The sequence below is a fragment of the Lithobates pipiens genome, unplaced genomic scaffold, assembly GCF_037356315.1.
Source record: "Lithobates pipiens isolate NorthernLeopardFrog02 unplaced genomic scaffold, aLitPip1_a1.2 Scaffold_13, whole genome shotgun sequence".
NCBI lineage: Eukaryota > Metazoa > Chordata > Amphibia > Anura > Ranidae > Lithobates > Lithobates pipiens.
Window position 1 is genome coordinate 127,782,135 of NW_027507718.1, and position 21,354 is coordinate 127,803,488.

The window sequence follows — 21,354 nt, forward strand, 5'->3', positions numbered from 1 at the left end:
AGTACCCTACCAATACTCTGCAATGCCCTGCAATACTCTGCAATACCCTGACAATACTCTGCAATGCCCTGCAATACTCTGCAATACCCTGCCAATACTCTGCAATGCCCTGTAATACTCTGCAATACCCTGACAATACTCTGCAATGCCCTGCAATACGCTGCAATACCCTGACAATACTCTGCAATGCCCTGCCAATACTCTGTAATACCCAGCAATGCCCTGCCAATACTCTGTAATACCCAGCAATGCCCTGCCAATACTCTGCAATACCCATCAATAATCTGAAATACCCAGCAATACTCTGCAATAGCCTGCAATACCCTGCCAATACTCTGCCATAAATTGCCATACCCAGCAATACTCGGTGTTACCCTGCAATACCCAGCCATACTCTGCAATACCCAGCCATACCCAGTGATAATCTGCAATACCCAGCCATACTCAGCCATGCTCAGCCATACCTGGTGATACCCTGCAATACCCAGCCATACATGGTGGTACCCTGCAATACTTGGCCATACTCGGCCATGCTCAGCCATGCTTGGCTGTACTCAGCCTCTGTATGTGACCAGGCTGTGGAAGTCTCACACATGTGGTATCGCCATACTCAGGAGGAGTAGGAGAATCTATTTTGGGGTGTCATTTTTGGTATGTACATTCTATGTGTTAGAAATATTGTATAAATGGACAACTTTGTGTTAAAAAAAAGAAAAAAGCATGTTAACCACTTCCCGCCCGCCGGCTGTCATATGACATCCTTGACTTGGTGCGGGGATATCTGAATGATGGGTGCACCTACAGGCATCATTCAGATATCAGATTGTTGAGCCAGCGGTTCCCTACACCATAAGAATGATCATTGCGGCTGTTCCGCTGCTTGATTGTTCTTACAGGAGGCGAGAGGGGACGTCCCCCCCTCCCGCCACCCTCTGATGCTTCTATCGTCTCGCCAATACAATCAAAGCCAGAATCGTTCTTTTTATTTGTTTTATTTCATGCTTCCCAGCCTAGAGGTGAGATGTGGGGTCTTATTGATCCATTATCTCACTGTAAAGAGGACCTGTCATGCCATATTCCTATTACAAGGGATGTTTACATTCCTTGTAATAGGAATAAAAGTGATCAAAAAATGTATTTTTGGGGAAAAAAGTTTCAAACTAAAATAAATACAGTAAAATGAACAATAAAAAAAAAAAAAAAATTGAAAGCGCCCCTGTTCCCATGTGCTCACAAAGCATACGTAAGTCCCGCCCACATATGAAAACGGTGTTCAAACCACACATGTGAGGTATCACTGCGAACGTTAGAGCGAGAGCAATAATTCTGGCCCTGGAACTCAACTCTAACTCAAAACATGTAACCAGTAAAAAAATGTAAAGCATCGCCTATGGGGATTTTTAAGTAGCGATGTTTAGCGCCATTCCACGAGCGTGTGCAATTTTGAAGCATGACATGTTAGGTATCTATTTAATTGGCGTAACTTCATCATTCACATTATGCAAAAACATTGGGCTAACTTTACTGTTTTGTTTTTTTTTAAAGCACAAAACTGTTGTTTTTCCAAAAAAAAGCGTTCGAAAAATTGCTGCGCAAATACCGTGCAAGATAAAAAGTTGCAATGACCACCATTGTATTCTCTAGGGTCTTTTCTAAAAAAAAACATATATAATGTTTTGGGGTTCTATGTAATTTTCTAGCAAATAAATGATGATTTTTACATGTAGGAGAGAAATGTCAGAATTGTCCTGGGTGCTCCAGAACGCCTGATGGCGCTCCCTGCATGTTGGGCCTCAGTATGTGGCCAGGCTGTGTAAAAGTCTCACACATGTGGTATCGCTGTACTCGGGAGTAATAGCAGAATGTGTTTTGGGGTGTAATTTGTGGTATGCATATGCTGTGTGAGAAATAAACTGATAATATGACAATTTTGTGGAAAAAAAAAGGAAAAAAAATCTTGATATTGCAAAGAATTGTGGGAAAAAATTACAACTTCAAAAAACTCACCATGCCTCTTACTAAATACCTTGGAATGTCTTCTTTCCAAAAAGGGGTCATTTGGGGGGTATTTGTACTTTTCGGGCATGTTAGGGTCTCAAGAAATGAGATAGGCCATCAGTACTTCAGGTGCGATCAATTTTCAGATATTGGCACCATAGCTTGTGGACTCTATAACTTTCACAAAGACCAAATAATATGCACCAATTTGTACTTATTTTTACCAAAGATATGTAGTAGTATAAATTTTGTCCAAAATTTATGAAGAAAAATTACTAATCTGCTAAATTTTATAACGGAAACAAAGAAAAATTATTTTTTTTACAGAATTTTTGGTCTTTTTTCTTTTATAGCACAAAAAATAAAAACCCAACGGTGATTAAATTCCACCAAAAGAAAGCTCCATTTGTGTGAAAAAAAGGACACAAATTTCATGTGGGTACAGTGTTGCATGACTGAGTAATTGTCATTCAAAATATGAGAGCACCGAAAGCTGAAAATTAGTCTGGTTATTAAGGGAGTTTAAATGCCCGGTGGTCAAGTGGTTAAATAGCTAACACCTTGGCTTACATAACCCATTGTATTAGAGTTAGGAACTGTGAGAATAGCAAATCCATCTCTAAACATCCATTGAAACTGTTCAAAGTCCAATTCAACACATGGTGGAAAAGATTTGAAGTTTGTGCAAGGCAGAAATATTTGAAAAGTACCTATATGGTGATTATAAGTCATTTGAATTATGTATGATATTGTAGGTCACAGAGATGATTATAATTAGTATCTGATGATCTAAGAACTTTGTTATAAAGAAAATATATATAAAAGTTATGATTATAAGTGGTAGTGTTTAATAATTAGCATTATGAGAGACACCTAATCGTGATTATAACCATATAAGAATTTAACCTACGTTTAGATTAACACATATTCATTGGATATATCAGAATTATGCATGTATCCATATAGATAATAATTTGGTGTAATATTGATTAATATATAACCTGTGTCCTTCCTAGATAGACCAGATGTAATAGATATACATTTATATATAAATATAGAACCATTTTATGTGATGTAGATGAATCAAATTTATGCTAAGCGTATTGTGTCGGTTACTAGCATCCCTGAATACTATATATATATGTATTCTTTAGAACAAATATAAAAAATAATACACAGTATAAAAATAGAATATAATAACTTAAAGACATAAACTCCAAACTCATGTGAGACACCTGGTGGTTGAAGGTGATATTACCTTAAAATCATTGGGCTCCCAGAAAAGACTAATTATTAAGTCTTGCCTACCAATGAAAAGGGAACACATACCTTTTGGGCTGAGCATATTATAAGTTTTATAATCATATTGTCTGAGAGGGTAATTAGAAGCAAGAAAGATTAACGGTGATGAGATTGCGCTATGGTTAGTTTTGAAAGATTATTAACTGTAAAGCTGCCTCTACCGTAATAGTTTACCTATAAGGTGAACTGTACTATATGCAAAAGATAGAAAAGGTAGACTTTTATTTTTTTTATTAATTCTTTATTTTTTCATCTTTTCTTTCCATAGATTTCACATTACATTTCGTTATACATCTACAACTTCTTTAACAGCTATAACAATCTTATAATATTTCAATCCATACCTCAATTCCACGTCATCCTCCCCCATCCCTCACCCTTCCCTCCCAGAAAAATAAATAAATAAATATACGAACTAAAAAAAAAAAAAAAAACATTTTTTGGGAATTTTCACTATAATCCCTGCCCCTCACTCCCCCCCCCCCACCACACCCCGCCTGCTCTATCATATTTCAAATGTTTTACATCATACTTTCTCTGTAATTTAGATATGGAGCCCAAATCTTCTGATATTTCTCATCTTGATCTCTCATTGTCATTGTTAAATTTTCCATTTGTTGGATTTCTGCAATTCTCTGAAACCACTGTGCTCTAGCTGGAGGGCTGCTTTTTTTCCACAGAACCGGAATACATGCCCTTGCTGCTATCAATAAATGTCTCAGCAAAGAATTTTTTAATCTTTCTATTGCCATTGGGATGTCCAGCAGCAGAAAAGTTGCCGGTTTATCTCCCAGGTCAATTCCTGTAATCCTTACAATAGTATCGGCTACCATCTCCCAGAACACTCTAATTTTTGGACATTTCCAAAATATATGTAATAGTGTTCCCTCTGCTCCATGACATCTCCAACATGTCTCTGATATCTGGGGGTAAATTTGATGTAACACTTTTGGTGTTCTATACCACCTAGTAAGGATCTTATATCCCCCTTCTTGATATCTGCTTGCCATCGAGGCCTTTTGATTAAACAGCAACATCTTATCCTTTTGTTCTGGGGAAAACGTAGTCCCTAAGTCTCTTTCCCAAGCCTGCAGAAAGGGCAAATCTTGTGGATTCTCCTGTTCTATCAACATACTATAAAAATAAGACATCAGATGTCTCAGTTCCTCTCCTTTCAAACAGATCTCTTCAAACTCAGTCAATGCCCTTATTTCTACGTATACCTTTGATTTAGATCTAATAAAGGCTTCTAATTGCCTCATTCTGAAAGGATCTAGCCCTAATGTCATTCCTTTTTCAATATCTTTTTTAGTCATTAACCGATTGCCTACCGAGAAATGACAAATTCTGCTCATGCCTCTGTCTCGTATTGTTTTAAATTTTGGATCTGTCATTCCCGGTATAAATGCTGGGGTACCAAGGATAGGAAGGAGCGGACTGGGAATTCTTGAAATAGATGTTTTCCTGAATACTCTTTTAGTTATTCGTAATGTCTCCCCTAGTATTGGATGTTTTCTCATTCCTATTGGTATTTCTGTATCTGGAATCCACACTAATCCTTCCAATGGGATATCTATCGCTGCTTGTTCTGTCTGTATCCACGGTTTTTCGTTTTTAAGCCTACACCATTCCACTACTCTAGTTAAATGTAAAGCTTCCTGGTATTTTATTGGATCTGGAAGCCCTATCCCTCCTTTTCCTTTGGGGAGTACTAGAATATCTCAACGTACTCTTGCTGGTTTCCCAGCCCAGATGTACTTCATAAATCTTGATCTAAGATCCGTAAACAAACTTGGAGGGATCTTAATCGGTATAGTTTGGATTATGTATAATAGTCTGGGCATCACATTCATCTTAATAATATTGGTTCTCCCGAACCATGTAAAAATCTCTTTGTCCCATTTTTGAAGATCACTTTTGATCTGTCTTACCAGTGGGATATAGTTAAGTTCGAACAGCTCATTTAGATTTTTTGACATTTTTGTTCCTAAGTATCTTATATATGAGTTCGTCCATCTAAAATCAAATTGCGTGGATATTGCTTGTAGCTGAGGCGAATCTATTTCTACCCCCATTGCTTCTGATTTTCCATAATTTATTCTAAAGTTAGATATTTTCCCATATTCTCGTAGCTCCATTAGTAAAGATGGGAGAGATGTAATTGGGGACGTTACAAAAAAAAGATCAAATCATCTGCATAAGCTGCCAACTTCTGATCTTCATTTTTTATTTTTACCCCCCTGATATCCACATTGGCAGGTATTTTCCTTAAAAAAGGTTCTATTGTCAAAATGAATATCAGGGGTGAGAGGGGACATCCCTGGCGTGTTCCATTTAAAATGGAGAATGGCTCTGATAATCTGTCCTTCACTTTCACCCTAGCACTTGGTTTTGAATATAAGTTTAGGATCCATCTCAGCATCCCCTCCCCCAGGCCTATATGTTGTAATACTGCTTTTAAGAATATCCAATCTACCCGATCAAACGCTTTTTCTGCATCCGCAGATACTATCACCATTGACTTATGCAGTTTTTGTACCAGGTAAATTGTATTCCTTCTCTCCCTGGGACAAATCCCACTTGATCTGGGTGTATTAGTTCCGGTATCAAATTTATCAATCTCATGGCTAATATTTTTGTGAACAATTTAAGGTCCACATTCAGCAACGAAATAGGTCGGTAGCTGGGACACTGAGAGGGATCCTTTCTTTCTTTTGGTATTACTGTTATATGCGCCAGTAACGTTTCTGTTGGAATTTGCTTCCCTTCCCGTATTGAGTTATAGGCTTCCATGAATCTCGGAGCCAATTTCTCCGCGAACATTCTATAATATGACAAAGTAAATCCATCTGGACCTGGTGATTTACCTAGTTTCAATATTTTTAATGCTTTTGCAACTTCCTCTAGAGTGATTGGTACATCTATTTCTCTGGCCATTTCCTCTGTTATTTTTGGCATTTCTGTCCTTTCAATGTATTCTCTAGCGATCTCTCCTTTTTTTAACTCCTCTGCCAAAAGTAGATTTCTTTTCCAGCTGATATAGCTTCTCATAGTATTCTTTGAATACCTGAGCAATTTTCTCCGATGTATTAACCATTTCATCTCTCTGTGTCTTAATTTTTGTAATTGAGTTCCTGGTTGTGCTTTCTCTTAGAGCGTTTGCCAGCAGTCTCCCTGGTTTATTCCCAAATTCATAGAATCTCCGTTTCCCTCGAGTTAGCTTTGCTTTCACTTTTTCTATTAATTGGAGATTTAATTTTTCACGCAAACCGTCTAATTTCTGTTCTACTGCTTATGCTTGTGATTTTTTATGTACTGTTTCTAGTTCCCTAATCTCTTTAAGCAAATTATCGATCGTTTCATTCATTCTGCGTTTTCTATGTGCTCCCAGGGATATAAATATTCCTCTCATAACACATTTATGTGCTTCCCATATACAAAAAGGTGTTGTTTCTCCTACTTTATTTTTTGCGAAAAAAACATCCAGTTCTTGTTCTAATTTTACCTTATATTCATTATCCTTTAGTAATGTTTCATTTAACTTCCATTGCCATTCCCTTGGTTCAGCTTCCCCTAATTCTATCACACAACTCGTCGGGGCGTGATCTGATAGTGTAAATGGGCCAATTGAGGCTTCCACTAGGGATGTAATCACATTCTGGGAGATTAAAATATAGTCAATTCTAGAGTAAGATTTATATTTTGCCGAGAAAAATGTATAATCTCTGCTCTGTGTGTGAACAGCCCTCCAGCTGTCAATCAGCTGCAATTCTTGCATCATTCTCTTTACTTTCCTTAATTTGACATAAGATAGATGAGACGAACCTTTTGGTGTGTCTTTTATTGGATCCAAAACCATATTTAGGTCGCCTCCTAACACTAGTATTCCCTCTTTATGTTGTTGAATAATCTGTAAATAGATTTCTAGAGAGGTTACTTGGTCTTCATTTGGCAGATATATATTTACCAATGTCACTTTTTGGCAACCCAATGTACCCTTTACTATCAGGAGGCGACCTTCCTCATCCATGTATACCCCTTGTTCCTTTCATGGTGTCTGTCTTGCTATTAAAATAGACACCCCACAGGATTTCGAGTTCCGTGAGGTGCTATGATATACCCAGGGGAAATAGTGACCTTTACTCCAAGGGATCCTATCCTTTTTAAAATGAGTTTCCTGCAAAAAAACTATTTGAGATTTAAATCTTTTCAACTCCATTATTAATCGTGTACGTTTCTCTGGGGTGTTTAGTCCCTTAACATTGTATGATGTAAAATTTATTTTAGTCATTTTTATTGCCGGAGGGGAAAAAGAGAGGGGATGAAAAATAAATAAATATATAAAAATAAAACCCAACCCACACCCCAAAACAACCCCTTCTTTCAGATAAATGAGAGACAGATACTATATCCGGAGCTGTCCCCCACAAAATAATAAATAAATAATAAAAAAAAAGAAAAAAAGAAAAAAAAAAAAAGGAAACCCCAACGCCTCCGACTTTTCCTCCACCTGGAGGAGAGGCGTTTAATATGGGGGTGTTAGTGAGCAAAAGAGGAGCAAGTGAACCGTGCCCACAACCAGCGTTCTCCACACTTACAATAATTATTTTTCTACCACATTCATCTTTTTCTTGTTAACATAGACATATTTATCATTATCTTTACTTAATCCTTTACTTTTCACATATTATCTCTATTCTTCACCTTTATTTCTTCTTTTCCCTTTCTCTTTCCCATCTTCTCTCCCTTCTCTCCCTCCTCCCCCTCATCATTTCTACTGCTACCCCTCTCTTCCTTTCCTTAAATAAATTACTCTCCCCTCAACCCCCCTCACCCCCCCCCCCCCGGCTATCAACGGGAAAGGGAGGACAGGAGGGGAAGATGTGCGGGGGACACAAAAAAAAAAAAAACCCCACATTCTCCCCCTCCCCTCCCCCATCCCCTCCCCTTCACCCTCCAAAACCGAATATACCTTCACCCCCCTCTCTATTCACTCTACCGCCCCATCCTACTTCTCCCTTTTAAGGGAGTCCTATTAAATCAATCCACATTTTATGTCATTTGTGTCATATTTGTGCAAAAAAATAAATAAATATATAAACCATAAGGGTACTTTCCTTTCCCTTCCCCTCCCCCCACCCTCTACCTCATACCCTTACATAAATCCAAAGGTAGACTTGGTGCTATACCTTTAAATTTTAAAAATGTATTAGTGACTTAATTTGCTAGTATTGAATGACCGTGAATAGGTATGTGAAAATGTAAAAAAAAAAAAAGAAAAAAGAAAAAGAAAAAAAAAGGGGGGTTTAAAGGTGAATTTTCGTGACTTAAATTCTCATGTTACTGTCAATATACAATTAGTGTACACATATGTCTACAAAAATAATTATATAAATGTGCATAGTTCAAAATTCATTGATAATCCAGTGCAAATGGATAATTATATAAACATTCAAATATATAAATAAATAAATGAGTAAATATATATAAAAGTGACAGTTGTTAAAAGTCCTGCACACACAAAGAAGGAAAAAAAGTGACTTGTGCAAAGTTCCTTATTTATCCGCAATAGGACAAACTTTTCCCAGTGCGTTTTCAGTGCTCAATAAAGCGATTGCCCTCACCAGAAATCCTACCCCTGTTGGAGTGGATAGGCTTCCACAGTATAAGCCCTGTGCTGCTCTCTGGGGTTATCTGGGTCTATCCTGGAAAGTGCTCGTCCATCCAGTAGTGTTATTTCCTCGTTTATATGTATAGTGGAGAGAAGGACAAATCCATGGTGTAGTATGTAAACACAATACTTTTTATTGAATACGAAAAACTACTCACATTTAATTAGATTTAAAATCACAGTATTACAAAGTTGCCGCCGGCTGCTACTGTCTGCCGTGGAGAATGCACGTCGTATGGCCATGCCCTACGCGTTTCGTCTTTCGGACGTCATCTCTATTTTTGTAGACACATGTGTACACTAATTGTATATTGACAGTAACACGAGAATTTAAGTCATGAAAATTCACCTTTAAACCCTTTCTTCTTCTTTTTTTTTTTTTTTTACATTTTCACATACCTATTCACGGTCATTCAATACTAGCAAATTAAGTCACTAATACATTTTTAAAATGTAAAGGTATAGTGCCAAGTCTACCTTTTCTATCTTTTGCAGAAGCAAGAAAGATGCCATGAAAGGAGAGAGGCTCAGGGACCCACCATGACAGACACTCAGAGACACACCCTGAGGGAGACACTGGGAGATACACACACTCCCAGACAGACTGACACTCATGTACCATGCATGAATACATATTTTGACATTCATGAAGATTCCTGAACCCTGATCCTTGGAACTCGGAGGTCGCAAGAAGTAAATCCTCTTTAAGAGTATCCATGTTGAAAGCCAAGGCAGCCATCTTAACTCTGGTAACCAGCCATTAGAAACAGTAGCCATCTTAGAATGGGTAATTATGTCATGTTGATTTTATCTTGTATGTTCACTCAAATATTGATGTATTGAATATTCTACTATTGATAATCGTTCTCCCGAATCAATAACCGCCTTTTAGATTTTTTTCTCTAAAGATTACATTTTTCACTATATTTTTCTTTTTGCATAGTTGCCACTTTTATTGACAAATTCATTTATTTCACATTGTTAACCACTTACTTACCTGCAGTATAGTAATGGTTGGACGTGTGAAATACAGGCATTCTGTTTAAATGTCAATTTCACAAAGTTATTGATTCTACCGAGAAGTTATCATGATGGTATTACGTCAATGGTACTACACTCCCATTTTGTGGGTGTTTCCATTAATTTTCAAGATGTTCATGTGACGCATTCAGTATTTTATTTTCATGTAAATATTTGTTTTTTTGTCAACCAATAAATGCAACTATTTTGTATTATCACATGTCTCTGTGAATACGTTTCATATGTATAGACTCTGTCATATAGATTGATTTTGCATCATAAAAATATCTTCATTAAAAATTACTTAATAATAAATAAACTGTTCTTAAAAAGCTCAACATACCTGTACTAGCCAGTGATTAGCTATGTGGAAGAGTTTTAAGACACAGTCTGCTGGAAAGGTATGAACTAGGTTGGCCACTTTAAAAGTCTCTACCTTTTTGCTTGTCCCTCTACAGCTAATTCATTGTAACAAACAAATTAGAATAGAAGATTACTAGGAGTTATATAATGCCTGGCAGGATTGCTGACAGCAGAGCTGGACTGCAACTCCTAGTGGGACTGTGGAGAAACACCGACACAGTGGAAGACCAGGAACAGCGGTAAGCAGGAAGCTGGAACAGACTGGTACTGGAACACCACAGGCTAAGGAGCAGATGCAGCTGAAGGTGGCATGGACGCTCCCAAAGGACTGGAGAGAAGACAGGAACAGGCAGGCTGGGTCATACACAGGCAGACAAGTCAGTAACTGAAGCAGAGGCTGGAGCAGAGTCAGAGTACAGGCTGGATCGGTAACGGGCTGGCAGCGAAGTAGCAGAAGAAGCAGGCAGGTGGAGAGTCAGAGACAAGCCATGGTTGGATGAAGGCAGGAACCTCAGGAACAAGCCGGGTTAAACAACAGGAACAGATATCAGATACTAGATAGCAGGGACACACAGGGAATGCTGTAGAGCAGACAGCATTGAGTCTGGGTGCTGACCAATTTTAAATAGCCTATTTTGGCACCATGAACTGTTACAAGGTGCACCTGCGGCATTCAAGAATTTATGGTTCAGGATGTCTTCTGCAGCTATCATCTTGGTTGCTGGCATGCCCTTCCTGACCCTTTCCACTGACTTCCATCAATTTGAATTCCAAGAATATTTTAATAAATAATTGGAGAATGAGAGCACTATATTAATGACCTAGTATGGTAAATACGGTATGTGAACTCTCAGAAAAAAATATCTTTATTAGTAAACACAGGCCAATTTGTGAATACCCACAGTACAGAAAGACACGTGGAACTTTTTTGGGGAGTTTATAAAAAGTACGAGCTAAATTGTATAAGGTAGTGAATTTACAATCCATGAACTGCATGAATAGACTACTTGAGGAGTCATCAATGGTACTGTATGTAGGAATGTCCTGGGTTGTAAAATAGTGTAAAATGTATGTATAGCCAAAACATTTTTCTTCATAAAGAAGGGTAGGGTTCATAACTTCTTTAAAGTTATATTTTGCCTGCTGGGGATATTTTCCCTCACTTCCCATCTTGGGGATGAAACAGGAAGTGAGAGGAAATCTTCCTAAAATTAGGGGAATTCACTTTTTGAGCGCATGCACTTTTTCAAAGTCACAGGAACAGGTAGCCAATTTATTTAAATACCCCCTGGGGGTGGGAATTGGGCAGAGTAGTGGGGCAGAACTGTTGCAGTTAACTCATCATCAACAAGGTGATATACATCATTACAAAAGCAATTAAAAGTCCATAAACATATTATAAACAATGCAAATATGTACACTTATAAATAGCTAAAAACACATTAAAGGACCAAATTGCCAGAAATGAAAATAAAAACACAAAAAACAACCAAACAACAAAAATAAAAAATAAAACAAAACAAAAAAACACCCAAATTAGAGTGAGAAATAGATATGCATGGATCTACTAAAACATTAATAATAGACTGATACAAAAGGACAAATAATTATAAACCATAGATGTTAAAAACTCTACTGGTAATATGTTAAAAAAACGAGTGTCACAATAAATAGTGGACACGACACCGTAGGCTCATTTAATCTTATCCATCCCTTTTGTCATACATTACATGTATGAGGATTCTTGGTTTTAATGTTATTATGAATATTAATTAAACTTGCCTCGGTTCATCAATACCACCCAAAAGGAATATCTTTATTAACCCATTTCTTGCTATTTATGTTTTCTGCCAGTGCTATGTCCACCTAATGTTACCCATTGAGCGCTGACATTGTTTGATTTATTTCACCAGGACAAATAGAGGAGTAAATCTCCCCAGGTGGGGCACAGACCACAAGAAAAGTTTGGCAGACTGTCTAACCTTACACCACTCTATCTGCAACTAATAAAACCTTTTGCATTTTCTTTCCCAATGTGACAAAAGCCTATCATTTTTTAAAAAATTCTACATCTTTTATTATTAAAGGCTAAGTTCATATCTAAAAAAAGAATAAATGCACATTTTTTGCAGGTAAAAAAAAAAGTGCATTTATTATTTCTTTTCTTGGGAACCTGTAAAGCATTAAACCAATGATCAGCAGATTATGGGTGCAATATCAGGCACTTGCAGTTTGTCAGTTACACTGTCTGCCCATACCTGGGATATGGACAGGCAGTTACTGAAGTCCAGGAAGCTCAATGAACTTCGAGAGCAGTCACCTTTATCCTTTGAGAGCTACAAGTCATCAGTCACAATGGCTGATGGTAGCTGTAGCTCAATCATTCACAGAACTCTGTGAATGAATGACGCAGCCACGTGAGCAGGGTCGGATCCAGAGTCTAGGTTTGGGAGGGGCACTGCCAGAAAATACTTTTTTTGGGTGCAATTTATCGGAGCAATGGCTGGTGTTGGAGCTTTCATCATCACTGCACCATGGTTGTTATGGTGTCAGGATGATTTAAGCGCATTATTTCTATTATTACATTGTAATATAAAATGAAATGGTTCAGCATAATGCGGAATCAGTGGGAGCCCTGAGTGTGTCACTTTCCAAGTCGACCTGCCTTCAGATGCAGCTTGTCACTTGCCACGTCCCTGCCACAAGCTGCGGATTGTCACTTGCCTGCCACCAGATGCTGATTGTCACTTGCCACGTCACCTGCCACATGTTGCTGATTGCCACTTGCCACACATTGCAGATTACACTTGCCATATCACCTGCCACACATTGCGGATTACAGTTGCCACATTGCGGATTACACTTGCCACTTCACCTGCCACATGCTGCTGATTGTCACTTGCCACGTCACCTGCCACACATTGCGGATTATACTTGCCACGTCACCTGCCACAAATCCCCCACAGCTTAATCTCCAAAATGTACCTCGTCAGGAGGTATGTTTAAGAGCATTCTAATTGGTTGGGGTTGACGTAAATCCTGCGCAGGAATGCAGTTATCCCAGAACACAGAACTGTGCCAGAAGTTTTATTTTATTTTAGAAGAGACATATTTCTTCTGCAATAAAGAGACTGACTGCTGGACTTTAGTTCCGTTGTAAAGAAAGGTATTTATTAATTTAGTTCCCCAGTTTTCCTCTGATATTTAATTGCAGGGGGAGTGCCTTATCCTTTGGATGGGGGAAGACGATGTAGGTTTACAACCTCTTTAATAATATAAATAAATAGGAGCAGAGTAGGAAAAGAAATTATACTCACAAAGTCCCTTTGAAATGTATATGAGTTTTTTCATTGAAATGTCTGCCTTATTTGGCTTAATGAGATCCTCAACTGTTACTGCAGCCATGGCGTTAATGCTTGTAGATGCTGTGCTGAAGAGAAAATATTTAAAAAAAGTTAAAACATGTAACATCATATTTTATGACTATGATTATTATTATAATAATAATAGTTTATTACACCATTATATTCCATAATGTTTACTGTACAGTCTAGAGACTATTCACAAACCCAACATAAAAGTAATTTAATAGTATAAGGGAACTCCTTTTTCAAGCTTATAGTCTAATAGGCAAGGAATAATAAAAATGACATATGCAGCCGAAAAAAAAATCAGCATTTATGAAAATACAGTATATCAAAACTTTCCATGCACTCTTTTACTAAGAGCAGAGATATCATGTAGAGCAGTAAAAGTAAACATGTATTAGAATACAAAGGGACCGCTTATTCTCAAGGCGAATCCCTTGAGAGAGTACATGCACATGAAACACGTCGGAAGGGGCCTACGCACTGACGTCATCCCTGCCACGTCTTTGTGATTGGAGTGGTGGCCATCTTTGTAAGTTTTTTTTGGCTAATATTGTTTTTATGCTGCAACATATGTATTTTCTTTTAATTCTAATAAAATACTACACTCTGGGGGTCATTTACTGTAGTGAAAATTACTGCTAATTAGCCCTAATTAGGGATCACATTACCACAAAAGACTAATTTACTACAGCTCGCAGACAACAGATAGTGCCCAAACCCTTACTCTTGCTAGGATCTGGAGTATTGCACATGGAAATAATGTTTAGAGAATGATATAATCGCCTAAATGGTACTGAAATATGTGGTATATTGTTTAAAGATAATCTGCTTTTAAACTGTGTTAAAAAGTGTTATATACACTGAAATATGTTTAAGTCTGAGAAGAGATAAAGAATAAATACCAAAATGAGCGCTGGGTTAAAAAGCATTTTTTGAGAGTGAAAATTACAGTTATGTAGCCCAATGCATGTTTCAGCCGTTGATACTAATGGTACAATTGTAACTTCCCCAAATAAATACTTTTCATGTTGAGACGAAATGTGTCTTTCTCTAAAAGAAAATGTCCCCACAACAATGTTGCTCTTCTTCATCTATTTTGTTTTTAAGAATGTTAGAATGTGAAATGTTTTAATAAAATATATTTTTCTCTGTATCTCTCACAAAAATCTTTACCCAAACTCACACAGGTGTCTTTACAAACCACAAACAATACCATTGCTGATGCAAATTTAAAATGAGTCACAATTTTGTGTGTTTTGTATTATTTCCAAATGATCCTAATTGGAACCCAAAAAATTTGATATGTGTACCAACATCAGAAATCAAAATGACATTCTCAAAAATCAGAGGGCAACATCACTATTCTACACTGACACACCAAGAACCACCAAATATCACAGAATAAATCAAGAAGAATAACTCATGACTAATGTAATTCCTGACTAATGTAATTGATGTGTGATGTGGACGTGAGAGTGAGCAGATGTATGTAGGGTGTGCTCCGTCTCCTCCATCCTTTACTGGCTGACTCCCTGGATGATATGTCCTGACTGCCTGGGAGGCGGACATCAGTTGTGTTTGAAAAGCCGCATTGGGAAAAAATGTTTTGAGACTTTCCTGCTGCTTTGTGGTCTTCTGGCCCCCTCTGCCTTAAGATCCCCTGAATCTCCCCTTGCTTCAAAAGAGACTTATTTTTTCTCATAACAGCAGCGGTATAAGAGCTAATACCGCAATAGAGCTCCTACCTGCTGTGCCTGTGCTGTGCTTGCACTACGTCCATGCTGTGCCTGAGCTGAAGTCGGGGCTCTGGAGGTGTCCTGGTGGAACCCAGGGGTGCCGTTTGGAGTCTGGCCCTTGGCTGCGGATCGTCCCTCTCCTCCCCCTCCTCACTCTTGGCTTTTGCGGTGGAGGCGTTGGGAGGTTTCGGTCCCTAGTGATAGCCGAGCCCTTTGTCACCTGCGGAAGTGGGTGGTGCTCCTGAGTGTCTTCACTCCGGGAGCCCCCTGACTGACACGGACTGTCCGGACTGACACAAGGAGAGATTGGAGCCGGTGCAGACACCCGTCTCCTGCTCGGGGATTGAGCAGAGGATCGTCAATCATGGGTAATCATCGGTAAACACCGAACAAAATCATTAGGACTTGGCAGAAATCTGAAGATTTCGACTGCAGGAGCAGGTAAACACAAAAATATCTAGAAACTGCAATTTAAAACTGCAATTAAATTAAAAATAAATAATAATAAAAAACTTTGGGGTAAAAAAAAAAACGTGATACAGTAATAAGAAAGGAGCAAACAAAGAAGCAGAAAAAGGGGAAAAGGAAAGGAAGAAAGAAAAGGAGAAGGAAGGGAAGGGAAAGGAAAAATAAATAAAAAAGGAAAAACATGTATAAAAATTAAAAACAAACTAAAACAAACTAAGGAAAAAAAATTAATCAAGAGAGGGATAACAGGAAGAAAGAGGAGGAATGGAGAGAAGGGGTGGTAATAGAGCAGCCAAAATATGGAAAAAGGGGACTTTTAATACTGATGCCTCAATGCAAGATGAGGGCAGAATTCCCTAACAAATACAAAGTGGTAAATCCACAAAAGAAAAGGTTAAAGAAGCTGCAGCAGCAAAATATGCATTGTCGTTTAAAGAAGGGGAAAATAAAGTGTCACGATATATGGTTGATGAAGAGACTAATTTAGTTAATACGCATGAACATTCAGAATATTTAGATCAAAAGACAAGTGAAGTGAAAGAGATGGATGAAAGGGAAAAATTACATATTAATAAATAGCCAAATGACATACAAATAACAACATAAATAACACCAATAGAGCCTACAATACTAGATGTGTTAAAGGCAATACAACAATGCCAGAGCTCCATAGGTAATCTGACTGGTCAAGTACAGGAGTTCAAAGAAGACTTTATTTTGTGGCGCTAAGACATACATAAAATAACGGAGAGAACTTCTGTATTGGAAAACCGGGTCAAAGAACTAGAGGATTCAACGCAGCCATTGGGCAAAGAAGTTAAAGAAGCAATGAAAAAATCTGATGCTAATGCTCATAAATTGGAATATCTCGAAAACCGTTTTTGACGTAACAACATAAGGCTGGTGGGCATCCCAGAGAAATCTGAGGGAGCAAACCCAACAGAGTTTTCAGAAACATGGATTTGGAAGATTATTGGAAAAGAATATCTTTCTATGTCTTTCTCGGTTCAAAGAGCACACTGAGTACCAAGTAGGCCATTACCTGCAGAAGCCCCCCCACGAGACAAAGATCATATTCTTAGAAGAGCTAGAAATTTGAAGGAAGTCATGTTTAATGGAACTAAAATTATGTTCTTCCTGAACTTTTCTCCTGAAGTTCATTAACAATGGACTAAATTCCAAGCTGTAAAAAAGAGGCTGCAGACCCTGCAACTGTCTTACTCAATGCAATATCCTGCAAAACACAAGACAAGCCACAGGCAGATGTTGAATGGCTGGATAAGCACTATGGATAGTGCAGTGGGAGGGTGCCATATGGGGGGGCAGGGAGAGGTGAAGATATGAACTTGTGTCTTTTTTCAACCTGACTAACTATGTAACTACCCTTTTTCCCCGAAAAAAACACCTAGCGTGATTGTCAGTGATGGCTGCAATATAAGCCCTACCGGCCTGTGTCCCCATTGCAGCCAGCCTGTGTCCCCATTGCAGCCAGCCAGTGTTCCCAATGCAGCCAGTGTCCCCATTGCAGCCAGCCTGTGTCCCCGTTGCAGCCAGCCAGTGTTCCCAATGCAGCCAGTGTCCCCATTGCAGCCAGCCAGTGTCCTTATTGCAGCCAGTGTCCCCATTGCAGCCAGCCAGTGTCCCCATTGCAGCCAGTCAGTGTCCCCATTGCAATCAGTGTAGCCATTGCAGCCAGCAAGAGAGGAGAGACGCCGCCACCTGGTTGATTAGAGAGCCTGGAACATCACAGGTTTCATTTCAATAACTGTGTGTTCCATACACAACACGTGTGTGTCACATACAGCCCCTCCTCTATGTCCAGGCACTTTGATAGACCAATCCTGGGAGGGGTGATCAGCCTATCAAAGTTCCCTGGACAAGGGGGAGGAGCTGTATGTGACGTCACGTGGTGGGGAACACATAACTATTGAAATGAAAGCTGTGATGTTCCTGGCGCTGTAATCAACCAGGCGGTGGCAGCAGCTCTCCTCTCTCTTCTGCACTATAGGACACCCCTGTGATGGGTGGCACAAGGGGTGGGGGTGGGACCCCACTAGACCCCACCCCAATTTCGGCTCCATTATCGGTCGTTTTTCTCTTTTCCGCAAATTGCCGAAAAGGCAATTTTTCTCCGATATGTTTCAGTGCATCCCTAATATATATATATATATATATATATATATATATATATATATATATATATATATATATATATATATATATATATATATATACCTCCCCCATATTTATCAGAGGTACTTGAAAAGTTTTGAACTTTACGTCTGACAAAATGGAAGTTCCTTGGTTAATAATAGGAGATTTTAATAATATCTATACATAAGATATAATAATATCTTGATTTTTCCTTAGATAGATTTAGCTTGGATACTACTCCAGGAAACTCAGTATGAACTCCTTTTTCTGGATATATATTTTTTCCTTCAGCAACCTTATTTTGAGGATGGGGAAAACATGGGTCACCTCTTGTCTGCAATAGTAAAATCCCAAAAACCAATGTCACAAATAGTGGAATTACAAATTTCTCCTACTAAAAAAGTGCAAACAACATTGGTGATTTCATCAGTTTTTTCCTGATTTCTATAAAAACTTCTATAGTAGTAAACTATCCTATATGGAGGTTGATTTGAAACTCTTTCAAGACTCTATTACTCTAGCAAAATTATCAGAGAGCGATAGGAAGATGTTGGAACAACCCCTGTCAGCTAATTTGCCTAACAATAAAGACCCGGGAGCAGACGGGTTACCAGGGGAGGTTTATAAGGTTTTTGGAAAAGACTTGCTCCCTGAATTGTTGGAGGTCTTTAATACAGCATTCTTCTATGAATGAAGCAATTATTATTGTGCTGTTAAAACCTGATAAAATCCCTAGTAACCCTGAATAATATCGTCTCATTACTTACCTCAGACATGAAAATACTGGCAAAAGTATTAGCCACTAGATTGACGAAAATAATTTCAAAGATAGGATCAATCAGGCTTTATCCCAAATAGATCTACAGCAGTGAAAAAAAAGCCATGTATTTCTTAATCTACAGGTTCCAACTGAAAATTCGGGTAATAGAGCTATATTGTCGCTTGATGGATTAAAGCAATTAACCTTAATTTAGGATGAGGGGAACTGACCTTCAAACATAGGAGATGTACTAAGAAATTTGGAAAGCTTTAGCATTGGTGGTTAGTGTCTGATCCAGCTGAGAAATATGATGAGTATATTAACCGCTTGCTGACCGCCGCATGTACATATATGTTGGCAGAATGGCACGGCTGTGCAAATGGGCGTACCTGTACATCCCTTTGAATTTGCCGCATGTGGCCTGTGGGGCAAACAGAACCATGCTGCGTGTGCAACACAGGCATCGTGAGTGTGATCGAGTCCGCGGGGTAAACAAGCATTTTCCCGTTCTGCCTAGGGACACTGTCACTGATCACATCTCCCTGTAATCGGGAGCGGTGATCAGTGATGTCACACATAGCCCCTCCCCCCACTATTAGAATCACTCCCTAGGACACACTTAACCCCTACACTGCCACCTAGTGGTTAACCCCTTCACTGCCAATGTCATTTACACAGGAATCAATGGATTTGTATAGCACTGATTGCTGTATAAATGACAATGGTCCCAAAAATGTGTCAAAAAAGTGTCAAAAATGTCTGATGTGTCCACCATAATGTCGCAGTCCCGATAAAAATCACACATCACCACCATTACTAGTAAAAAAAAATATTAAAATAAAAATACCATAAAACTTTCCCCTATTTTGTAGATGCTATAACTTTTGCGCAAATCAATCAATAAACACCTATTGTGATTTTTTTTAACCAAATATATGTAGAAGAATACGTATCGCCCTAAACTATATTTTTTGGGGTTATTTATTATAGCAAAAAGTAAACAATATAGTTTTTTTTTCAAAATTGTCGCTCTTTTTTTGTTTATAACACAAAAAAAAAAAACGCAGAAGTGATCAAATAACACCAAAAGAAAGCTCTGTTTGTGGGAAAAAAGAACGGCAGTTTTGTTTGGGAGCCATGTCGCATGACCGCACAATTGTCAGTTAAAGCGATGCAGTGCCGAATCACAAAAAGTGCTCTGGTCTTTGGCCAGCCAAATGGTTTGGGGCTTAAGTGCTTAATATGGGACATTAGATAAGAAAGTTAACATTGGAGGGAACTGTAAAAAAGGTACTGGCCAACGCAGATATATATAACAGCTGGCATATAGGAATAATGTGAAGGAGGGAACTGTAAAAAAGGGACTGGCGAACGCAGATATAGAGGAGGAGAGAAGGGAAAGGAATGAAAGAGAAAGGAGACATTTTTTGATTTTTTTTTCCTCTTCTGGGTTTGTTTGTTTGGTAAGATAGTATGTCTGATTGCTTGTAATGTTTTTTGTTTATACACATTGTTGGGTGAAATTGATACCAATGTTTCTGTTGTAACATGTGAAAAATCTAATAAATTATTGGATTGAAAAAAAAATTATTCCTCTACCTATATGTCCAAAGAAATTCAGTATTTATGTGTAGGAGGGTTCCACCACCATTGCAAATCGTATTATATGTTTTCCATGGGTAAGGACTATGATCAGCCTTAACATCTTCCCACCAGCACTAATTGCAGCCTCTTACCAAGCCAACACCCACAAAATGACAGCTGTTTATCTCTCAGCATTCTGACAGTAATCAGCCATAACCAGCCCTCAAAACAGATGGCATATGCTAGAAACATGTTGTTCAACGGCTCTCCGGCCTTCCACAGTACATTTGCATTAATTACCTTCTTGCACCCTTGGGACTTAGGACAGTTTGACACCACAGAGATGCAGCTTACAAACATGTAGCAGCACAGTGGCTAACAGGTTAGCACTTCTGCCTACCAACACTGAGGTTCTTGGTTTGAATCCCAATCCTGCTGCCTGGCTAGAGGTTTCCCTGTTGTGCTGTAAAAGTTTCCTTTTTACCAGTGACTACATTTTTGATGGGTTTCACATAATGGAACCCCAAGAAATCACATTATAAATCAAGCAAGTGTGGGTTTGCACCAAATCTGGAAGTGGGGTGTTTGGTCCAGATATGGATGTAAGTCTGGTGTGATCCTGTACAACTATTTTAATGCTGTATGCTTATGGTGAATGACAAATGCGTTTTGTCACCAATTTGTGTGAAGCAGCCCTCACAGAGTTGTAATTTCCTGTTTTGGAACCTCCACATGCCCACCAATGTACAAGTTAGATTTAAAGATTTTTGGGATCACTTATCATGGCCAGAGTCTTGGACATTTGTTATTTTGAGGTTTACCCTGCACAGATATTTATGCTGATGCATTTTTTTCATTTGTAAGGAGTGTGTATTCCTAATGAACAGGTGTGAGCATTTGAGGCCTACATGAAGAGACAGAATCAAT

At 38.5% G+C, this 21,354-nt stretch overlaps 1 protein-coding gene across 1 annotated transcript in view; it reads right to left on the bottom strand.

Annotated features, from left to right (window-relative positions):
* Positions 1 to 21,354, bottom strand: part of SLC5A5 (solute carrier family 5 member 5) — a 137,704-nt gene that overhangs the window by 63,077 nt on the left and 53,273 nt on the right. The window contains exon 10 of the mRNA XM_077475548.1: positions 13,672 to 13,784. Coding sequence (XP_077331674.1) covers positions 13,672 to 13,784 — 113 coding nt within the window. The remainder of the gene's footprint in view (positions 1 to 13,671; positions 13,785 to 21,354) is intronic.